The 22,972-nt window shown below is 41.1% G+C and overlaps 1 protein-coding gene across 4 annotated transcripts in view; it reads right to left on the bottom strand.

Moving 5' to 3' along the window:
* Nucleotides 1-213: 213 nt before the first annotated feature.
* LOC123759300 (cytokine receptor-like factor 3) overlaps nt 214-22,972 on the bottom strand; it is a 105,425-nt gene continuing 82,666 nt past the window's right edge. For all 4 annotated transcript variants that reach the window (XM_069335028.1, XM_045744170.2, XM_045744174.2 and 1 more), the window contains 8 exons: nt 21,014-21,133; nt 12,591-12,760; nt 11,773-11,956; nt 10,934-11,177; nt 9,739-9,872; nt 7,256-7,367; nt 989-1,122; nt 214-859 (listed from right to left, as the gene is read on the bottom strand). In XM_069335028.1, the coding sequence (XP_069191129.1) occupies nt 767-859; nt 989-1,122; nt 7,256-7,367; nt 9,739-9,872; nt 10,934-11,177; nt 11,773-11,956; nt 12,591-12,760; nt 21,014-21,133 (1,191 nt within the window). In that variant the 3' untranslated portion in view covers nt 214-766. The remainder of the gene's footprint in view (nt 860-988; nt 1,123-7,255; nt 7,368-9,738; nt 9,873-10,933; nt 11,178-11,772; nt 11,957-12,590; nt 12,761-21,013; nt 21,134-22,972) is intronic.

Genomic DNA, 22,972 nt, shown 5'->3' with positions numbered 1-22,972 from the left:
ATATATAAATAAATAAATAATACATTTATATATATATATATATATATATATATATATATATATATAAATATATATATATATAAATATATATATATAAATATATATATATATAAATATATATATATATAAATATATATATATATAAATATATATATATATATATATATATATATAAATATATATATATATATATATATATATATATATGTCGTACCTAGTAGCCAGAACGCACTTCTCAGCCTACTATGCAAGGCCCGATTTGCCTAATAAGCCAAGTTTTTCTGAATTAATATGTTTTCTCTAATTTTTTTCTTATGAAATGATAAAGCTACCCATTTCATTATGTATGAGGTCAATTTTTTATTATTGGAGTTAAAATTAACGTAGATATATGACCGAACCTAACCAACCCTACCTAACCTAACCTAACCTATCTTTATAGGGTAGGTTAGGTTAGGTAGCCGAAAAAGTTAGGTTAGGTTAGGTTAGGTAGGTTAGGTAGTCGAAAAACAATTAATTCATGAAAACTTGGCTTATTAGGCAAATTGGGCCTTGCATAGTAGGCTGAGAAGTGCGTTCTGGCTACTAGGTACGACATATATATATATATATATATATATATATATACACACGTATATACGCACATTTATTTATTTATAAACACACACACATGCCATGCAATATCCACAGCATTAAACATATTAAAAATTATAGAGACATCAATGAGCTTAACTGAGACGTATTGATTTTATAAGATCGATACCAACTAATGGACACTAATTTTCCAGCGTGCCTCGCCAAACGTTGCAACAAAGTACAAACCTTCCTGTGCACTCGGAACACCCCATTCATACGTCACCTGAAAAACAAGTAATGAGCATATAACACATACTTTAACATGGTACAGAATATTAACAAATGTTTAAAGCAAAGTCAAATTTTAATACCATTTCATAAACAGCTAACTCCAGAGCATTTTAGAGCTTACCTGTTTTTCCTGACTCTCAATATACACTCTGAACTTAGTTGATGACACCTTTTCCACAGCAAAGCTGACTTGCGATTTGTCCTGAATTGCCGGTAATCGTGTTACACGACTGATTCCATCCAAGAACACGCAACCTTTAAAGTAAGTCATTATAAAAATAAAGCACTAGGAAGAGTGGGCTATTTACACCACCTTCAAAGCTAATGTTTGATTAAAATCTACCATACTTCAGCAAATTTAATATATAGTATACTGATAATTATTCCATTTATTCATTTCATATATGATTTTCATAAGATTAATTTGCTCCAAATATTTATGGAAGAATTCTTTGGTAAGTTTGGCTGTTAACCTACTGTAAACTACTGTGTAGTTTACAGTAGGTTATGTCTAGTAGGAATGCCTATCTCAGTCACTCTCATTCATGTAATTATATCACCTACTGTGTAGGTGTGATATAATTACATGCAGGAGTGTGACTGAGATAGGCATTCCCAGCTCACCATAACCCACAATATAAACTCAACAGTTTAAAACCATAAGAATAAAGGAAACTGAAAAAGGCATGTTGGCCCACACAAGGCAGGTCCTATTTACGGCCACCCGAACTAATTCATCTACATTGCTAACCTATGCCTCAGGCCATCCATCGCTCCCACACAATAAAAAGGAGGCCTGGTCAAGAACTGGGCCGCGGGGACGCTAAGCCCCAAAATCATCTCAAGATCTCATGATAACCAGGTTTATTATGTTACATGGTAATTTGCTCCAGAAATGAAGAACTCTTGTTCCCAAACTAGAACTCAACCGGGTCTTTTCTAAATCTAAAACTTATTCAATTTATACCCATTGTTTCAAGTTCTATTTTGTGCCAATATATTTGAGATTTTATTTATATCCCTTTTGTTATACACTTTCATCCATTTATATACTGTACTGTACTTTACTCATGTCACCCATTATGCTTTGTCTTTCTGGAGAATGTTTTGTTAAGCTTTTTGAATCTCTCTACATAAGGAAGGTTTCTAATTCCTGGGACTAACTGTCTTCCTCATTTGTACACATTCATGAGAATTTATATCCATTCCATAGTACAGGGATCAAAACTGAACTGCATAATTTACATGCCTAACAAGGGAAACATAAAAATAAAGAATAATATTAGATGTTTGGCTGTGCTAACACTGCTATAAATTAATCCCAGTACTGTATCCTATTTGTCTTAATCCATATATTTATGCATTTATTTTTATTTTTTTCCTTTAGATCCCTACTAATCATGACTCCTAGATCTTTCTTGCATTCACACCTTGCAATTTCAACATTCTCCAGCTGATATCTGGGTATTATTATTATACAAGCTCAGAATTCTGCATTTTTTCAGAATTAAACTGAACCTGCCACTTCTTTCAACTATTTTGACAGCCTTCCTAGATTGTCTTGTTTTAACTTTGTATTTTCTTCCAAATTTATTTCTTGCCCCTATAAATCCCGGAAGTTTAATTTAGTACACGAGGTAAAATGAAAACAAATGATGTATCCAGTGTAATAAAACTAGTACAATGCCAGCAATGAGTATAGTTTTCCTCTTTCATAGATTGGGGAGGCATCAGCCCAGAAGAGAGAGAGAGTGCAAATTAGGAAAAAAATATTGAAAATGTTCAAAAAGACACCACCATCATCATTTACAACTTCTGTGACACCATCATTTACCGCTTCTTTAACATCACCATTTACCACTTCTGTGATGCCACAAATTTCCTTGGGTGGCAATTTAAACTTAAGGCTACTTGGAGTATCTCTTGACATCAGAGCACGCGTGTGTGTAGAACCGTTTAGAAAACTATTCGTTTGCTATCAAAATATTGCTTAAATTCAATCTTACCACTCCCTTAATGAAGATATAGCTGTTTAAATTGTCCACTATGAAGCTACATAGCCCATTTACAAAAAGAAACTTCTTTCTACCATCATATGTGTTGGAAATTTCCAACATGATACAACACTGTTGTATTATTATTAATTATTACTAAAATCTACTAATTACTGTAGTAACTAAAATTAACCAACCGTAGAGTTCACATGAACTAATAATTGTGTCTGTACAATAATGCTAGAATTCTTACGTAACCAAACACCAGTATTGCGTCAGATTCTACCAAAATAAACACATTTATATCCAGTGTGTCAGAGAATTGAGTTTGATTCTCTAAAAACAACAGTGTTCTGTGTGATAATTATTTACCGATAACCTGACTCCCAAATAATGCCAAATCGAGCGTTTCTAGTTACAACTGTTATCTGGTAATAAATTTAACGTCACACGTGAATGCCATGGAGAGAATTAAAATCATCTCCATTGCTTGTTTAACATCGTAATATTTAGCTCCCTAGAATTATAAACCCGTCATTATCCAAGCATTTTAGCCGCAACTGCGAGAAATAATATTATGCGTAGTAAATAATTTGTGTAGCAAATGCGGGATGCGGAGCGGAGCAGGGAGAGACGCCATTAACGAGAGAGGGTGTGGAGGCGTCGAGTTGAGAGGAAAGTCGCCAAAGTGCGGTGTGAAGACTTGTTGCGGAATTGAGCAACTCGTTTGGTGTCAGTGTCATAGGATACATTGTGGTGAATCGTCAACAAGAATTAACTTGACATTCAGCCCGGAACTTGTCAATTTGTTCCTTGTAATCCATCGTGACCGGCCAGAGAAGCGCGTCGACATCTAGGCCAAGCTAGCCACCACGTGTTCGCCATTGCGACGCTAGAGCCTGGGACGCGAGTTTCGGCAAGCTTCAACTTTCACAGTACCCTATTAGCTAAGTACACATATTCCCTTTTGATGCATCATTAGAGATTGTTTACAGCAGGGTAGCTTGTCGTCACGCCGAACGACATAAATAAAACACATGTTAGTATATTTTATCACTCTCCATTCCCAATTTCTTGAATATAGATATTTAGCAGACTAATGTGTTGCTACGTAATATATCTTAATTTACAGCTTGCGTGTGAGGAATTGCCTGAGCTGTTACTTTACTCGTGTTATTTATCTCCCAGTGTTCCATGAAGAATTCCGGAGATTCCGAGGATGATTCATGACTGATGTCTTGGAAAACGTCTTCAAGCTAAGACCCTTTTCCGTATTCAATTATTCAAATTATCTGTACTGTATTATTACTATTGATCACTGTGCACTGGATTTAACATGTGTTTATTATAATCATTAATTTCTGATATTCATAATCTGTGTTCTTATTGGTGACAAATTCTCTATTGATTCTCTAATTGGTCATAAGATTAGGTTATTACATAATGAACTGGTGTACGAACCACACTGGTTCCTAGACATATATGAAGTTCTAGCAATAACCCCCAATGTAGGTGTTTGAGGCTTTGATTCAATTAAATTATATATACAGCCCATTAATTATTCAAGTGATTATATTTTCTAGTATTTATCCATAGTTACTGGTTCCTCTAGGAATTTCTAATGATCACATTTTATTAGTTTCCCTCTTTACTATAAAAGCGGGTGGTCCTTCGTAATAGTTTTCATTACTTCAATAATTAAATAAATAGAGTCAAGCCCCAATTGTCCCACAATATGTAAATGCTACAAATTTTAATTCAATATACGAAGAAATTCTCAAAATCTTACATGGAAACCAAATTATAAAAACTACAGTACAAGGTACCGTAGTTTTCCTTCCTTATAGTTATACCCGATTATTAAAAATTCCATATATAAATTTTTACCATGGGCAACCACACACAGTAGAATGCTAGTAAATTGATACATAATTATGTGACACAAAGGCTCCCTCATGCAAAGGTTAATGCATGAGCCATTAACCCTTAGGCCACTAAGGGCCTTTTGGCCTTCAACACCCACAGGCGCAACAAAAAAAAATCCAAAAAATTCTTTCGTCTTATAAAAGTGTTCATTTGTGTTCCCTGATCACGGGAAAAATAAAAAAAAATCGTTGGTGGCATATTTTGGCCTCAATAGGGCGGGGAAGTCTGGCAAAAGAGAGGCGTTGACAGAGCAGGCGCCAGACGAGGTCTGTTCCGCCCTAGCTGTCAGGCGGGTGTTGCCACAAAGATATTATTACCTATTTCAATGTCTATTTCATTATTTTTATTTTTTATTTTTTTCAGTAATATTATTCAAGTGTGAATTGTGATATATTTATATAATCAAATGTGTGAACCATCGCTGTACTCAAAATTATGGTGTGCATATTAGTGATTCAATTACAGTAGAACCTCAAGTGACGAGTGTCTCCAGTTACGAGCATTTCGAGTAACAAGCAAGCCACTCGCAGATAGTTTGTCTCGACTGACGAGCTTTCGCTCGTTTAACGAGCGTTCCCGCTGGTTCTTGGACACCTGCGACAACAGTGTTGTTGTTGTTTCGCAAGACGAGTTTTCCACATGACTAGCTCGGTGCCGGAACGGATTAAATTCGTTCACTGTGGTGCCACTGTGTTATGTTCATAAAAAAATAACAAAATAGTTTGCTGTTATTACACTATATACACAGGTTATATATAAGTATCTGCATGTTTTGTCCACCATCACGAACCACTAAGTTGGTATTGTGAGTCAAAAAGCAATGAAGAGTGGCCACCACTCACCAGCCAACCAGCCACACCCCACCACTCCCTCCCTCACCTCCTCACTCACCAACATACTCCTCCCACCAAACTGTTTTTGCTTTTATTCACTATACACAGACGTTATATATAAGTATTGACATGTTTTGTTCACCATAACTGTACATCTAAGCTTGTATGGCGAGTTCAGGCAATAAGAGACGTAGCTACACACACAGTCAGCCGGTGGCTGCTGCCCTCACTGGTTCAAGGCCAGACGCACTAATATTTCTCCTCGAACAATACTGTTTGTGGTGTTATTACACTATATACACACATTATATACAAGTATCTACATGTTCTATTCACCATACCTGCACAAATAAGCTGGTATCGTGCCCAAAGACCATAGTGGCCACCAGTACACACCATGACATGTCATGTAAACGACGCACCTCCCTCACCAAAATGGCAGCTCCCAACATATTCCTATTGCTGTTATATATAACGTGTATGGAGAGTGTAATAAGTATCTACATTTGTGTTTACCATAGCGAACTACTAAGCTGGTATGGTAAGTCCAGTCAATAAAAGATGGCCCCACACAGTCAGAAGACGACGCCACCTCCCTCCCTCCCTCCCTCAGCATTAACTCCTCCCACCAAGGAGCAGAGTGCTAAATATCACCACAATCCTGCTATTATCAGAATCCTGGTCAGTTTTATCACAGTCAGGGATCTTCTGTAACACTATCATCGCTAAATAATTGCATGTACATATATATTTTGACTTTAGGCGATGCTGTGGTCACAAGCTGAACAGTGGTGCTGTGAGCTCATGCTGCGTGCATCAGCCTTGGTGGCTCACTCAGTACTGAGGCTCTCACACCTGGAAATGTTGCCCACGATTTTTTTTCTAGATGGCATCTGTTAACTATTGGTCGTGGCTGGACTATAGCTGCCTCTATACCTTGTGGGGCATTTAAAATCGTGCGCTAGAGCCTTAATTGTCTATATATTTATTGCGCGGTTTCGGTAAAATTACTCCCATCGTCTATATATGTATTGTGCGGTCTAAGGGTTGATCACTAAGAACTCCTTTGACCCAACCAGGATTCAAACCCATCACCCAAGATTACCTCTCCCCCCCCCCCCACGGCATACCGGGTACACTACACCAATGATAGACTCATTGGTGAAGTGGTTACAGTACCCTGTATGCCAGGGGAGGTAGGGGTTCGAATCCTGGTCGGGTCAAAAAGTTTTCATCGATACAATAATGTAAATACCCGAAGTGCAATACAGTACCTAATCAACTAATGCACAGCCAAAGAGTACTGTATCAATGATGCTGCAGGTGTTTTAAACAAGAGGGAAAAGTTCCCAAAATATTAATCTAACTCTAATACGATTCATATAAAACAATCCTGAAGCAAACGACCAAAAATAGAGAACAGTATGGCTACATTCTATTCACTACTTTGTAGAGCAGACACATTACCCACACCAGAAGGAATAGATTAACATCAAATGGAGATAAAACACCAGTAAACAAGATGAGGTTCTTGCCAGAAATCCAAATTTAATTCATAATACCTTGTAGAGGCACTAAGCTAAGAGAAATTAATTTTTGTTCAGAAACTACTGATCCAAGAACAAAGGGGCCTACCTTGTGCGCTGAGGAAAAGTGCACCAGGTAGGAGGAGCTGCTCTGGGCCAGTCACAGGCTGGCAGCACAGACCAAGACCCTCATCACTGCAACCTACACCTCCACACACCACCTGTTGATATCAACACACACACATAAAAGTACATTATCATTACCCTGTTACACACTTTAACAGAGTGGGGGGAGAGATACAGTATCAACTAAGAACAAAAAAATACCAAATATGAATATAATGAAATCCTGCTTTCTGGTACAGTATGGCTACGGTAATTCCTTGAAACTATCTCGGAGATGTCTATCCCCTTTGCGGTCATATCAGCCATAGGAGTCATATCAAGCAATACAGACAACTGCAAGGCTCAAAGAAAAAGAACCACTGAAACAGCCAAATGACTACAAACAATTCACCCAAACCCAAATTAGTCATTGACACTACTAAAACCCCCTAGTCCAAATGGCTGCTAACATATGGCACCCCATAAGTTCCAGGCTCCCATACCAGCAATGAGTCAGTCTAGAGTTGATAGACCATGAACTTGCACAACTGGAAGGGCAGGAACCAGGGAACCACCGAGATTCTACCAGAAAGATGTGTTTCATTACATTAAATGCTACTTTTCTGGAGCAGTCTCTTGGTAGCTCCCTAAAGTTATTTAACAGAGAAGATGGAATACAGTACGTACTGTACATGGGACTGACAGCCGAGTGGACAGCACTTCGGATTCGTAGTCCTGAGGTTCCGGATCCGGGTTCAATCCCCGGTGGAGGCGTTAACAAATGACCAGAGAATTTTCACCCTGATGCCCCTGTTACCTAGCATTAAATAAGTACCTGGGAGAGCTGCTATGGGCTGCTTCCTGGGGGTGTGTAACAAAAAGGAGGTCTGGTCGAGGACCGGATCACGGGGAATGCTAAGCCCCGAAATCATCTCAAGATAACCTCAATATATCACTTACCAGGGAGGAGAGCTGCAACTACACTTACAAAAGAAGTGGGACTCACTACGACCAGCGACTCAGAAAGGTCTGCAGTCACAGACATCTGCAACAGAACTTACTTGTTGCTGGCACAGGAGCCTGGAGTTAATGAGGTGCCACCTGCTGGCAGCCATTTGCACTAGAGGGGTTCAAGCTAGTTTCAAGTGAATCATTTGGGTTTGAATGAATCCTTTGCCAAGTCATATGAGTGTTTCGGTGGTTCATTTTCTTTTAACATTACAGTATTGCGTTGCTTACTTTTTGGATGCTTTGTCAGTGAGGGTGTTTGTAACAATTCCCTGCTGCCTGTGGGTCTGTGAAATGACCAGGTTCTAGGTCTGGTTCCCATTAGACCGAATAGTAATCCTACAGCTCGTGTGATTCAGCAGGGGGATTCATCCTCCAGAAAAGGTGAGAAATATAGTCAACGAAGGTTATAGTTATTAGATAATAAAGGATTAAGTATATTAATTATCAATTCATTGTACTTTTCACAGTAAAACAAACACTAATACACTATCAGTCATCCACAGCAGCACAATCATCCACAGTAATTACAAGACCACCTTGGCAAACTCAAGGTATAGAAAAAAAAAATGATTGCTAGAATTCAATCCCAACAAGTATATGGTAATGAAGATAGGAAAGGCAGAAAGGAAACCAGGTGGTACCTACACTGTAAGGGGGAAGGCAACTACAAGAATAGGAGAGAATGATGTGGGCGTATATAATTCAAATGCTAACACAAGCGAAACACAAATATGATAATATCTGCAGTACATGGGACGCTGGCAAGCATTATAACTATGTTTAGATACTTAAATCAGGACTTGTCAAGGCAGTGTACACAACCTCTGTTAGATCACTAGAGGAATATGCAACATCGACCTGGAATCTACACCTTGGGAAGAATAAATCCAAAATTGAAAGAGTACAGAGGTTTGCAATAAAATTAGTTCCAGAGCTAAGAGAATTAAGATATGAGAATAGTTAGGAAAACTATACCTCAACACCCAAGAGGGCAAAAAGCACATAGGCAATTTGATCATGCCATGCAGGAAACTGAGGGATATATAAAAGGCGGTAAAGCCTCTTTAAATTGAGAGAAAGTAGGACATCAGGAGATACGTGGAAGCTGGAAATGCAAACAAGTCCAAAAAAAAAGTTCGAAAATACTCATACCCTGTATGGGTCAATACACTGAAAGAAGTTGTGGAAGCCACCTCCAACCACAATGTCAAGGCCAGATTCAACAAAGAATTTTATCATCATAATAGTTAAATTATAATGTAACAAGTACACCAAGGCCAGTAGGCATTGCTTAATGAGCTAGACCTCACTTCTTCATTGTCACTGATGGCTAAATACACCCAATCTCACCGTGTTACGTATTTTTCATTTTTTCAATGTGAGGGTGTATATAAAATGTTTTTAGTGTACGAGACTTTGTATTTTTTTATTTAGTTTCCTTCAAACCCCCAAGAGACCACACAACACACAAATTACCTTAAATAAAACAGAAGAGCCAGCTCTTAATAAGGGTCCATCCGAGTGTAGGACTTCTAAGTCACTTGTTACTTTGGAAGCCAGACGCCCATCGTCTGCTATGCTCCATCCTGAAGAACATCCACTCTTCCATTCTATAAGATCAATGCATGTAATTCTTTAGCAAATATTAAAGTATGAGCATTTAAATTCCATTTGAATGTTACACAATAATTATTGATATGGAAGAGGATGGATATACAGTGTATATACAAATTAAACTTAAGAGGTTTAACACTCATACGAAACAAAAGATACAGTACCTCTATTGGCCTTGCAATATTCTGGACTCCCAATCCAGAGGACATTTAACCCATGCCTAAGATACATAATTATTTTGATGTTCAAAATGCCAAATACCCTTTTCCACTTCAGGGCCCATCCAAAACCATTTGCATTTAGAGGTGGTCATTATATAAAACTAGAAAACACAGAAAGATTAACGTTTCTCCCAGAATAGGAATAATAAGAGCAGAACTAATACCATTGTGTCGACATTCAACCACTAATAAACACGTGCCCAAATTGCAACTGATGTTTCTATTTTATTTTCTTGAGGGGGGCAGCTTTTAATATTAACATTCAATGCTAATTTAAACAAGAATCAATTATGAATTTCTGGGGAAAGGGGGCTTGGGTGGAGGCATTAATTATGACTACAGCTAATTTTATCTGGGAAACCCATTCTCATAACCAAAATTCCACATCTTGCCTAAACTTGCCCCACAATCTTACTGATAATATAGCAATACACTGTACATTGACACTCAATCGATCCCCCTGTGTGATGGAAAATTGGGTGCAACAAGAACCTATACTAAACATAATAAAAGTTGAAGATCAGTTGCAATGGAAATAATGGTAGAGTCCCTTCTGACCAGGTCATGTATTCGATGGACTCAAATACTGAGCCAAATAACTTCAAACCATTACACTAAAATCTTATTTTGTATTTTAAAATGCACACTCTCCAAGTGATTCTGGTATCAAATCATATACAAAAGCATGTTCTTTACTTAGCACTGTTAAAAGCAAACAAATAAATAAAAATATAGTATCTTGGATAGGATTTAGACATTAGGATACAAAGGATGGGAGTTCGGAATTAATTGCTTCATTCAAGTAGGTTTCCACAGTATTACAAACATCAACTTACTGTAATGAGGGATGTTTGTTACAGCAGATTGTACTAAGCTCCAAGGCCCAAAGCTCTTGGAACCTTCCCTCCGTGATGCCACTCTCAGCAGGTATGATTCTCCAGCCCTAAGGTCACGTAGCAGAAAGGAGTAATCAGGTCCTACGTACTTTGTGTGGAATATTGCGGTATGGTGGTCAGTGGCTCCTGTGTTGCTACACTCAAAACAAAATTCTAGCCCATCGTCAGAAACATCTTCGTCAACCTGAAATATGTATTCACTTTGTTTTAACACTGATTACTTTGATGCATTCAATAACAATATTATATTTGTCACAATTCTACAGTAACTGGGCATGCAGGTAAACCTAACCAAAATCTATTTATTTATAAACATGGCTCCTAAATACAGGACTTTATTCATATTTATAATGTTGAGTCAGATAAACAACCAAACAGCAATTATTCTTCACACATTTTAGACAAATATTAAGCCTGAAATGTCTGCCCAGGAATTCTACACACCGGCTTGGTTATCAAAACATTGCTACATTGCAATTTAACAAAATTATATATTTTAAGTGATTTGATTTGATTTTAAAAGAATTTAAACAGGTGAATTTCAAGATAGTTTCTTGTTTATGGTTTCATGTTTAGTGATTATTTATCTGCAATCGAGTTCACATATTTTACAATGCCCAACTCAACACCATCAAATATCTTCATTCATCCGCACCTTCTCCTTCTGATGGGCTTTATCTGCAATCAAGTGGCCTCTTTCATCACTCATTTGCACTCAAGAAGGGGACCTAAATACAATGTGTCAACACAAACATTACCTATCGACCACACATGCTCACCTCCTCCCAAGACACAAGAAGTGCACCTGGCTGTTCCACTATGTTGGTGATCTGCACCGGCCCCATCCGTGAAACCCGTCCGGCTTGATCTATCAGGTCTTGAACTTCTTCTATCAATGACGGCTCACCAGGGAACTCGACGCTGACACTTGGCACAGCACACAAGGCTGGTACCTCTGGCAAACTATAGGATAAAATGCACTTTAATATTGTAAGTTGTAAAATGAATGCCAACAAAATTATATCACCACTGAGAACTGAGTGAATGGACTGGGTATAACTGTCCTTGTATGCTTGTGATGCATATCAGTTTTTGTATATAGAAATAAATGATGCACTGTACTGTATTTAAATTGTACGTTCATTATTTTATACAAAGGGATGAAGTTCCACAATGCATAAGAGTCAAACAAAGGTTCTGAGGTATACAGTTTGACTTGCACAATGAAATTGATACAATATGTACAAAATATTCTCAGTTGTATAGTATTTGGTGTAAAAGCGAAAGAACTTACTTTAATGTGTCACCTATTTAGCTTGAGCCATTAGAGTGCAATAGAGTACATAAAATCTTGATATTTGCGAGACTTTAATTCATATTAGATGAAGATTATACTACCACAAAGAAAATTGTTTTGACATATATATATGAAAAAGATAGTGTGTTAATTATTGTTAGTATTCAGCACTATGAAATATTTTGTCAAAGATCTCTCTTCGTTTTACAATCCTGTCATAAAATTACCATATGTTCATAATAACTATACAAGCTATTTTCTGCAAGACTGAGGCCAAAGAAAGACAACTGAGTGCTGTACCTGGTCATGGCTGCTGCTTCCTCTTGATATCTAATGACGGTGTCCTTCGCCATGACACCTCCATGCTGCTGTAGTCTCTTACCCTGCTCTATTCTCTCCACGGCTTCCCTGACTCGAGTCTCCAGAACATTTTCACACTGGTCCAGGGGTCCACGTGCCTCCTCTTCCACCTGTGTTAAGTGCATGCACAACACTATACATTAGTATGACTTTTCGCAATTGCCAAATGTACGTCAGGACTACACTTGTTACATTTTAAAATAAAAGCTGGTTTTGTAGATAAACATTGGTAACCATATGGATGTTCCCAGATATCATGAGACTCATGATAGAACAAAAATATAATTTGTTGTCAGTGAGTGAATCAAGAAAATTTGCAATACACACAAAAATCTTATAGTAAATATAAGATCCTCTTCAATGGAGTAAAGTTCAATCCAGCCCCGAGTGACATCAAAAGGGTCATACAAGCACACAAAACAATTCTAAGCCTTATTTAGCATGATGACCTTACTCTGATGCAAAGAAAACTGCATAATACAGTACTGGGAAATCATGAATGCAAGGAAGGTAGCAGGAGAATCCGAGTGTCCTGTATAGAAAGATGCACATTATATTCATTAAAAAAGCAGCGTTGAATGTAATATAAAGTCATTTTCTGGGCAAGACCCAGAGGCTCCCCGGAGATATCCAGGCTGATATGCTAATGTCAGACTTTGGCATTAGTCGTGTGTATGGAGTTCTGTGGGCATACCGGGAACCACGAGCCAGAACCTTGCCCCCCTCACAGAGGCACGAGAAGCAATGGCCTATAAAACCCCCCGTGTGGTTGGAAACATTCTATGTCTGCCATCGACTGGGTTAGGCACTCAGAAAGGTAGGCATCCCAAAACAAACCCCTATTCTGGTGAAAATTGCTACAAAAACCCGAACAAGTGGATAGAACTTCCTAAACAGAAACGAGCAAATGAGTATGACGTCACACGTAGCCACTACACCGTCTGCGTATCTCCCCCCTTCCCGGGAGGGGGAAGGGGGAGCCCCAGACCCCGGCGCCGGCCGTCCACACCCCAGTTCTGAGGCTGGATATCAAACACGCGACAAAAAACACTGACCAGAGGGAGGGAGGGAGGGAGGGAGGGTTGCCGGGGAGCCTCCGGGTCTCGCCCAGAAAATGGGGTTTCATTACATTCAACGCTGGTTTTCTGGGAGAAGCCCCGTCGGCTCCCCGGAGCTACCTACCCAGAGACGAAAATACGAGGGACCTAACCCAGGAGGCGGAAGTCACTCACTCTCCAACGCAAAACGGAGACAAAAAACCACAACTTCCAACCCAAGGCCACACAGGCCCGACAAGGCCCAGGAACATCAACGAAGGAACACATAGGCAATCTACGAACGACATGAGCACCGGGAAAGACAGCAGGCTGGCAGGACCGAACCACCCTGCGGATGACCCGAGAGAACCGCACCCTAATACAGGGAAGAAGGGAAACCGGAACAGCCTAAAGCGTGATCTCAGTCATGGCAGCCGTGGCACGCAAAGAACGATAAATCACAGCAACCTAACACAACATACGATGCACCCCCAGCCAGACCAACCAAGCATCAACAACCCAAGGACCCCTCTGGAAAGCAGCCGTGTCAGTCTCTGCCAGAAAAGAAGTCAACGGCTGCAAGCGAACAAACTTACCAGGAGAACCAAAAGAGCCGAAACCCAGGCGCCGGAGGAGAGCATGAAGCACCCCAACTGACCCCCAGAGGCCAACGCCAAAAAAAAAAAAAAAAAGAGAGCCTCGGAGAACAAACCAGAACAAAAGAGGCCACAACAAACCAAGGAGAAGAGAAGAGAGCACCCAATCCAAGAACTAGGATGGATCAAACAGCGCAAGACCAGACTGGAGGGTGAATCACGCCAGAAACAGCTAGCGAATTGGTGCAGAGGTAACACCAAAACCGAAGCCACTCAGAGTGGCTCTGCCAGCACCACACGAGACAAGTTGACAGTATGTGGCAAGATGATGGCCCTGAACCTCCACAAGAGAAGGACAAGACCACGCCAACAACCACATAGCAGCAAACCTACGAAGGGACAAAAAGAAAAAGGTTAGGACTGCCAAAAAAACCACACCGCCGCCGAGACGAAGCACGCAGATGGGACACAATCAACGAAGCCACCTGATCACCAACAAATGGTGAGAGACTCGAGGCAGAACCTAACCAGCCCCGCCATGGACCGATCAAGCATAGGAAGAGGCAGAACTACAGGAAAACCTCGGTTGCAAACACCTAGTAAGCAGAGCCGGAAAACAATGCCAGCAAGGAACTAGATGGAACGTCTGTCGTACAGAAAACTTCCCAATGCTAGCGAGCCTGCCAGGAGATCAGAAACACAGTAGTTCCGACACGAGATTCATGAGAAGTGACACTGCGAGATCATAAAACTGCTAACTGGCAGGGCAAGTCAGGAAACCAGGAGCCCAAACCTGGCAAATCGGGGAAAGAACTAACCCAGGCGAGCAGAAACGCCTCGTCCAGGAGGAACCCCCCGGGACCCTTGAAGGACCAACAATTCCAACAACGGACGACAACTAGAAGCCGCCAGCAGAAAAAACGCCGAAACACAGACGCCGCAAACAGCAAGGACAAAATTGCGATGAAAAACAAAGAGCCAGGGCCCGAGGCCTAGGCCAATGAAGGAGTGAGCACTGCGAACTGAAATGCAAAGCGAAAAGCAGGGACACCGCAACCCACAGGAGCGGCGAACGCAGTCCCAGCAGGGCAGTACGAAGCACGCAATACCGAGGAAGGTATGAGAACAAACCAGGACGTGAACAGCACACAAACAATAATGCACTTCCCGAAAAGGAACACAAAGAAAAAGACCGGAGCCAGGACCTGAAACCTAGCACCACCTGGCCTAACAAAAAGAAACCGCAGGGCAAGAGAGGAAGAACGGAAGCTACATCCACCTGCATACAGGGCAACCCAGAAGCTGGAAGTGCCAAACAAGGGAAATAAGAAAACTCAGGACCAGAACCGAACACAGGGGCGGTGCAAAAGTAGGGAACTCAGCATGGACAAAGACCAACCTAGCATTAGTAGAGATAAGAAGCACATACTAAAACACACAACAACATGCAGGAGAGAAAGAGAAAAAACGGAAAACGCAAGAAAAAGACCAGAAAACAGTCCAAGCACCAGCAGCTAGGGACAAGAGTGTAGAAGGAAGATGAGGAACGAAGACGACGGGCAGCAATCTGGAACACAAGGAACATGACCTACTACACACAGAGAAACCAATGTATATGGAAGGGCTCAGCCATGCACTGCATGACGGGCAAGGAATGAGTGTACAAGATAAGACCATGAAAGACTGGGCCGTGCCAATGTAACAAATAACAGACGAACAAGGAAGGCCACAGGAAGAAGCACACAATGGGCTAAACAAAACACCACAACCAATCCCCAGCACTCATCCAAAAACTACGAACCAGCGCCTAGCTGAAAGAGACGCCCAACTGCATAAACTCACCTGCAGAGCTTAGGCACTAACGTGTCACGACACATCGTAGCAGAGAATATTCCGGGAGCACCGCTAGTGGAATAAGGCTAGAGCCGTACATGCAGAAGAGAAGGGTAGAGGCAAATGCGGCACCCCACCCCCAAATGCAGAGAAAACTAGGCATCTTCCCCATATTGGTAATATCAAAACACCCCCAGTATCCACGGGGCCCTGACCGAAGAGATAACAGAAGCGAGAAAAGCGAAGCACCCGAGAGAAAAAGGACATGGAACACCAACATTTGTGTACACCGTCCCCAACAAACACTCCCACGGCACATGCGCAGGATGTACGAGGTCCGAACCGCACAACCCTCCCGGTGGGGAGGGCGCCAACTAGGAGTATATAAGGAATATTAGCAGTGCCGAGACAGCATGGAGAGAAGATATAATTACAAAAGAACAAGACAGTACCGAAAACCAAGAAAAAGCATGGAAGAGGACCAACAAGTCCTAAAAAGGACTGGAAGTAAGCCTCACCTGAAGACGACAGACGTTCCAATAATACGGGAAGAATCGAAAACCTTCCTGAACCTTTAAGATTCTACAGAATCAGGCACAAAATATCACAACCCGTTCTCACACCAGGCTGTTTAAAGCAGCGGCCGTCCTCCCCAGGCGCATTCATCAATTTTAACATACTGTGCATTAAAAATTGGTTTGTTCTCATATATAAATTAATATTCTTATAAATACAAATTGTATGTGTTGTTTGGCATAGGTTAGGTTAGGTTAGGTTTTTAGGTTCTGTTGGTAATTATTTATATTTATAAGTTCGTGGGTGAAGCATTTATAGAATTGTGGTTCGAACAGAGGACGTGAGCGAAGCACTTGTTCCTGAAGTGTTCAGACGTCATCAGTTGAGAGTCGTATGTAGACCTCTTTTCATTCATAAACGGGGTTTGGCGGCTGGATTAAAGAGCTTGGATCTTTGTATGCAAGAATAGGTTGAATCACAAAGGGTCACAAAGGCAAAGTCGCACCCGAGACCAAGGGTCAAGCAGAACCCCAACACGAGGGAAACATGATCCCGACATGACAGAGAAGTCCTGTCCCAGAGAAGAAAGGCGAGAAAACGGAGAAGAGTACCCACCAACAGGACGGAACCGACGGACCCGAAGGGACAATGAACCAAACCTGGGGACGAGCCGACGCCCAACAACTCGTATGCAGAGGGGGGGGAAAGGAAAAACCACACTCCCCGTAACCACAAGTCCCGCTCAGAGGGACTTGAGTTCGAGACCTGTTGGAACCCTGGTGGGGTCCAACGAGTCCCGAGGCCCCCCCCAAATCAGTCCCTCCCTAGCCCCGGGAACCTCCACGGCATGCCACGGGGCCGAGCCGTCTCCCCCAAAGGCACAGCCTCAAGAAAAAGCCAGGGCAGCCGGATAACACTAAGAAAGGGAGCCCATTGGCAGACTCATACAACATGGCTGGAGGAACAGGCTCGAATGCCTCCGTCGCATACTTCAGAATGAGGTGTGGATGGCTGGCTTGGGGGTCTGGGGCTCTTCCTTCCCCCTATGGGGAGCTGTGCAGACGGCGGCGCAGCGATGTGTGACGACATACTCGCTTGCTCATTTCTGTTTGGCGAGTTCTATCCACTTGTTCAGCTTTATGTAGCCATTTTCATCAGAAATGGGGTTTGTTTTGGGACGCCTACCTTTCTGGGTGTCTACCCCAGTCGATGGCAGACATAGAATGCTTCCAACCACACGGGGGTTGCTATAGGCCATTGCTCCTCGCGCCTCTGTGAGGGGGGTCAGGTTCTGGGCTCGTGGTCCCCGGTAGGCCCACAGAACTCCATACACATGACTGATGCCGAAGTCTGACATTAGCATATCAGCCTGGATAGCTCTGGGGAGCTGATGGGGCTCCCCCCCAGAAAAAGACTAATTTGTAAGCTATTCTACTTGCATGATCCCAACACAAAAGATAATCATAAGTGAAAGAGACAATACACATAAAAAGGCATGCTTTATGTGGTACCAAACACCTGACAAAAAAGATGGTCACCTGAAGAGCAAACATATTACCACACACTGGCAAGGTAAGTGAAAACCCTTTGCAGATTTAAAGTAATAATTATACAAATGGACTACCAGAAGCTCTGTGTGTGGATTCTGGAATAGGACATTCCCTGAAAAAATTCCCACTTGATGAAACAGTCGAGACACACATGGTACAAGGCATCAGAGCGCGTAGGATATTGAAGAGGTGGTAAACGATGTATCATTGGTGGATGTTGTGATACGGTTACAGGTGGTAATTGAGGTAATGATATGCTTACAGAGAAAGAAATAGTTTTGAGTTTTGGCAATATACATCATGATGATGGTGATGATGATGGAATAAAGTATATTACAACCATTCTCAAACCTGTAAACATTTTTCAAATTCTTTCTGCAAGTTGGATAATGAGAGTTCAGAGCTGGACTAAAAAGCCGAGTTGCAAAGGAGCTTTACTTTAGGAAGATTACAAGGAGCAAATGACAAAGGATAACTTTGACCTACGTAAAATCTTTAATTTCAAAGCTATGTAGTAATTAAAAAAAAAGGGCCCCCCTCACCCACTTAATTAACCGAGTCACAATAAAAGGGTTTTGATAGGCTCACCATTGTTGAGATAATACACCACCAACTCACTGTTAGAATGGAGACAAATAGCTGAGCCTCTTGGGAGAGGGATGTGTTCTAGTACCCAAAAGTAAACAGAATGATACCTAATTGCAGAAACAATATTGATATATCACTTGCATACCACACATCAATGTACAGTACAGTACATCCTGGATTCTTCTGGTGGTACAGTGATAGTGGAAATCATTATGACTCCATTAACCAAATCAATGAATGATCTTCCAAGAGGCTTTAGTCAGTCCAGGACACCATTTCTTCCCATGTTTACACCAATGTTGGCAAACTTCTTTTCACTTAAGCCTCACCTGTTAATTGTAAGATCAGGTTGCCTTTTGCCTTGATTAACAAAATGTTCAACAGGTGACCAGCTTTCTCTATGTAGGTCTCATTCACTCACATGCTTTGGAAAAAGACCTGCATAATGAACTTTAACACAGGCTCAGTGTGCCACTGGATCTTGTTTCAGCCCCCCACTGAACAAGTTCATAGTTGATACCACCCATTAAATACTTTGGATATAAATTCCTTATTGGAGTTTCCTTCAGCTTTTCCTGACCCAATTTAGATAAAAAAAAAAATTGGTGGCAGAGCAGCATTGCAGTTACGAACTAAAGTATATTACCACACTGATTCCATCACTCAGCAGTGAATATCTGCACAATAGCAAATCTCTTGTTTTCAGTAATGTAAGGGTACCATACTAGAGCTGCATATATTCTCATGACAAAAATTCAGGAGATGAAGCTGAATGCTGGTTGGTCAATACCGAGCAGGTCAGATAGATCAGCGTAGTACAATTTCTCACACAGGAAGGCAATCATGAGCTTTGTGTTTACAGTGGTTCTCAATGAATTAAGGTTGATATACAGCTCATTCAAGTGAAGACACATGATTGCACCAGCAAGACACATAATGCAAATATTTTCTAGGTCATACAGAATACAATCATAGTGATTAGTGATGTGCTCATACATATACAGTACAGGTATAAGAAAACCAGTCATCATCTTCAAGAAAACTGCATACAAGAACGTAAATCAGTTTAAACTTTCTTTCTGTAGGTGCACAGCAAGATATTCTTTTTTGACAAGATAAGGAGATAAAAATCACCTACTTTGCTTCACAGATTATGAAATCACGAAATGCAAATCTCACCGAACAGTACATCACATGTTCTGTGATTGGATCACAGAACATATGATGGACAGAAGTAGTAGGGCGAGACGTTTGGGCACATTTCCTTACATCTGATGTTTTAACTAACTTAGCAGTAAATAGGTACCCAGGAGACAGCAGACTATTGTGGGCTGCATCCTGAGGAAAGTCAGGTATTGGTCTAGCGTAGCCTCGATACACCAAACAGGCTTCCTGTCTCCAACAATGGAGAAACCATCTTGTCTGGTCCAATATTGATGGACCAGTCACAGTCCTTGTCTAAAGTCTAAAGTTACAGTCCTTGAACAAATCAATAATTCTGTGACTGATAATGAGTATTGGGTGCACTTGGAAAGGGGACTCTAGGAAAATCTGTTTTCAACATGAAAGCTATAATAATCTCTAGACCATTTTAATAACGCGTTAGACCAGACATGATAAAGTCTATCTTCTTACACAATGGTTTGTTAGCAACACCAATGACAGAAGACTGCGCATTACTCCAAGTGATAAACAAAAATTTCAAGACAATGGTGCTAGTTAAAAGTGTTGAGAAGCAAAATTTAGCACCGATTGTAATTCCTTGAATAGGGAAAGAACCAGAACGCTGTTTTCACAATCCACCATCATATATAACAGTTACTGAATATACGACCATGTCAATGTACATCTTGTGCTAGAATTATCTATATACAGTACAGGGTTATTTGTGTACAGAGGTATTATTAATGTCACATTTTATGAAGCTCAGTTATTTTACATACACTGTATTATGGGAGAACAACATTTAGAAATCAGAACACAGGTCATGAACTCTGTTACCCCCAAGCAATTCAATTCCATTTTTCTTTATTATGCACCCCATACCCATCCCTTGGGCGGTGGTGAAAAGGGTTACAGAGGCACATAATTGGTTCAGGAACTGAACCCCATAGATCCTTTAGCTAAGCAAGTAAGTATAAGACAACATCCACAGTTTCATTAGTAGAAAGTGGTGAAGAAACTGGAGAAGGGATCCAATTGAAGATGAAAATACTAGAAAATAAAAAGACTGACAGCCTCACCTCCTTCACTTCATCCAAGAGTTTTCTACGCCTCAAGTTGACACTTTCATTCACAGCTGCAATGAAACTGTCAAACACTGCGTTGATCGTTGCTTTTGTCTCTGATGCACTATTTGTCACCTGGAAGTAGCATTCAAGATATGAACACACAAAACCTTTAAAAGTAACCAAAATTGTAGCAGGGTGGTTATTTTGCATCATTCATGTCCATGACAACTAAAACTTAATGCTATGCCCCCAAGACTTACAGTGGCATACATGAGGCAAGAAGTGTGTGTGTATATTTACTTAGTATGACAGAGGTAATGCCAGTGTCAAGAAGCTGTTGCAACTCTGCCTTTTTATGGAAAAAGTCACACTCCAAAGACAAATCAGCAGGCTACAAATCTCAGACTGTGAGATTTGTATGATCACTGTACACAGTGATCATCCACATTTGTTTATGACTGACTGAATGAATTGACATCTGACCTATCATAACAAGTTTAAAACAACAACAAACAATGCACTACAATAAGTAGTCTCAATCATGCCATTATTAATATTAAATAAAAAATTGGGCAAATTAGTATTTGCTCAAATCTAGAAATTGTGCTCTCTTCTTGCTTCGTTTTGCGTAAGCGTAGAGCTGGTAAGCAGGGAATGAAAGTGGGTAGGATAAGGATACAGGAAATCTTGAACAAGGATTGGGATACAAGGTGGAGGTGATGAAGTACAAGATAGTGGCCCACCAACCACTTTGGATTTGTGGGCGATTGACACTGATATGACGTGCCGTATGAATCTTGATTGGCATGATGTATGATAACACGTGTAGTGCTCCCATATATATATATAACGAGGATTTTTTTTTAAGACATTTGGAGAAGAGAAGTCTGGATGGAGAAATGGCCATAAACACATCGCATGACAAGGGATCTTGGAATCACAGAACTGAACCCTGAAAAGCCCAACGAGGAAGCTGGCGAAGCAAGAGCCAATGAAGGGTGGGCGGGGCCCAAACACCTACTGTGAGTGGGAACAGTTCACAGACACTTCACTGTGGGAGCAGTGAAGCAGGCAGAATTGGAGAAACTGGTACAATGCCTGGAGCCAAACCCTGCCCAGGGAAAAAACAATGCAGGCAAAATTCAGGCTCCAGCACAACCGGTCAATGAACCGATGAGTCACCTGGGGCCAGTTACACCAGACAATGATGAAATTGTAGGCAGAGCAAAGCTCCCGAAGGCAGAAACAGAAACTGACCAAGAGTCCCAGACAAGACCCAGCCAAGTTCAAACCCGAAAGAGAACCAATAGGGAACTTCCTCCAGTTTACCAGGAACCCAAATCCAGAGACCTGGAAAAGAACCTGGTTGATTACCTGGTTGATGGGGTTCTGGGAGTTCTTCTACTCCCCAAGCCCGGCCCAAGGCCAGGCTTGACTTGTGAGGGTTTGGTCCACTAGGCTGTTGCTTGGAGCGGCCCACAGGCCCACATACCTACCACAGCCCGGTTGGTCCGGCACTCCTTGGAGGAATAAATCTAGTTTCCTCTTGATGTCCACAGTTGTTCCGGCAATATTTCTTATGCTCGCTGGGAGGGTGTTGAACAACCGTGGACCTCTGATGTTTATACAGTGTTCTCTGATTGTGCCTATGGCACTCCTGCTCTTCACTGGTTCTATTCTGCATTTTCTTCCATATCGTTCACTCTAGTACGTTGCTATTTTACTGTGTAGATTTGGTACTTGGCCTTCCAGTATCCTCCAGGTGTATATTATTTGATATCTCTCTCGTCTTCTTTCTAGTGAGTACATTTGGAGGGCTTTGAGACGATCCCAATAATTTAGGTGCTTTATCGCATCTATGCGTGCCGTATATGTTCATTGTATTCCCTCTATTTCAGCAATCTCTCCTGCTCTGAAGGGGGAAGTGAGTACTGAGCAGTACTCAAGATGGGACAATACAAGTGACTTGAA

This window comes from Procambarus clarkii, chromosome 32 (genome assembly GCF_040958095.1).
Source record: "Procambarus clarkii isolate CNS0578487 chromosome 32, FALCON_Pclarkii_2.0, whole genome shotgun sequence".
NCBI lineage: Eukaryota > Metazoa > Arthropoda > Malacostraca > Decapoda > Cambaridae > Procambarus > Procambarus clarkii.
The sequence above is the reverse complement of the archived record's forward strand: the minus strand, read 5'-3'. Positions and strand labels throughout refer to the sequence as shown.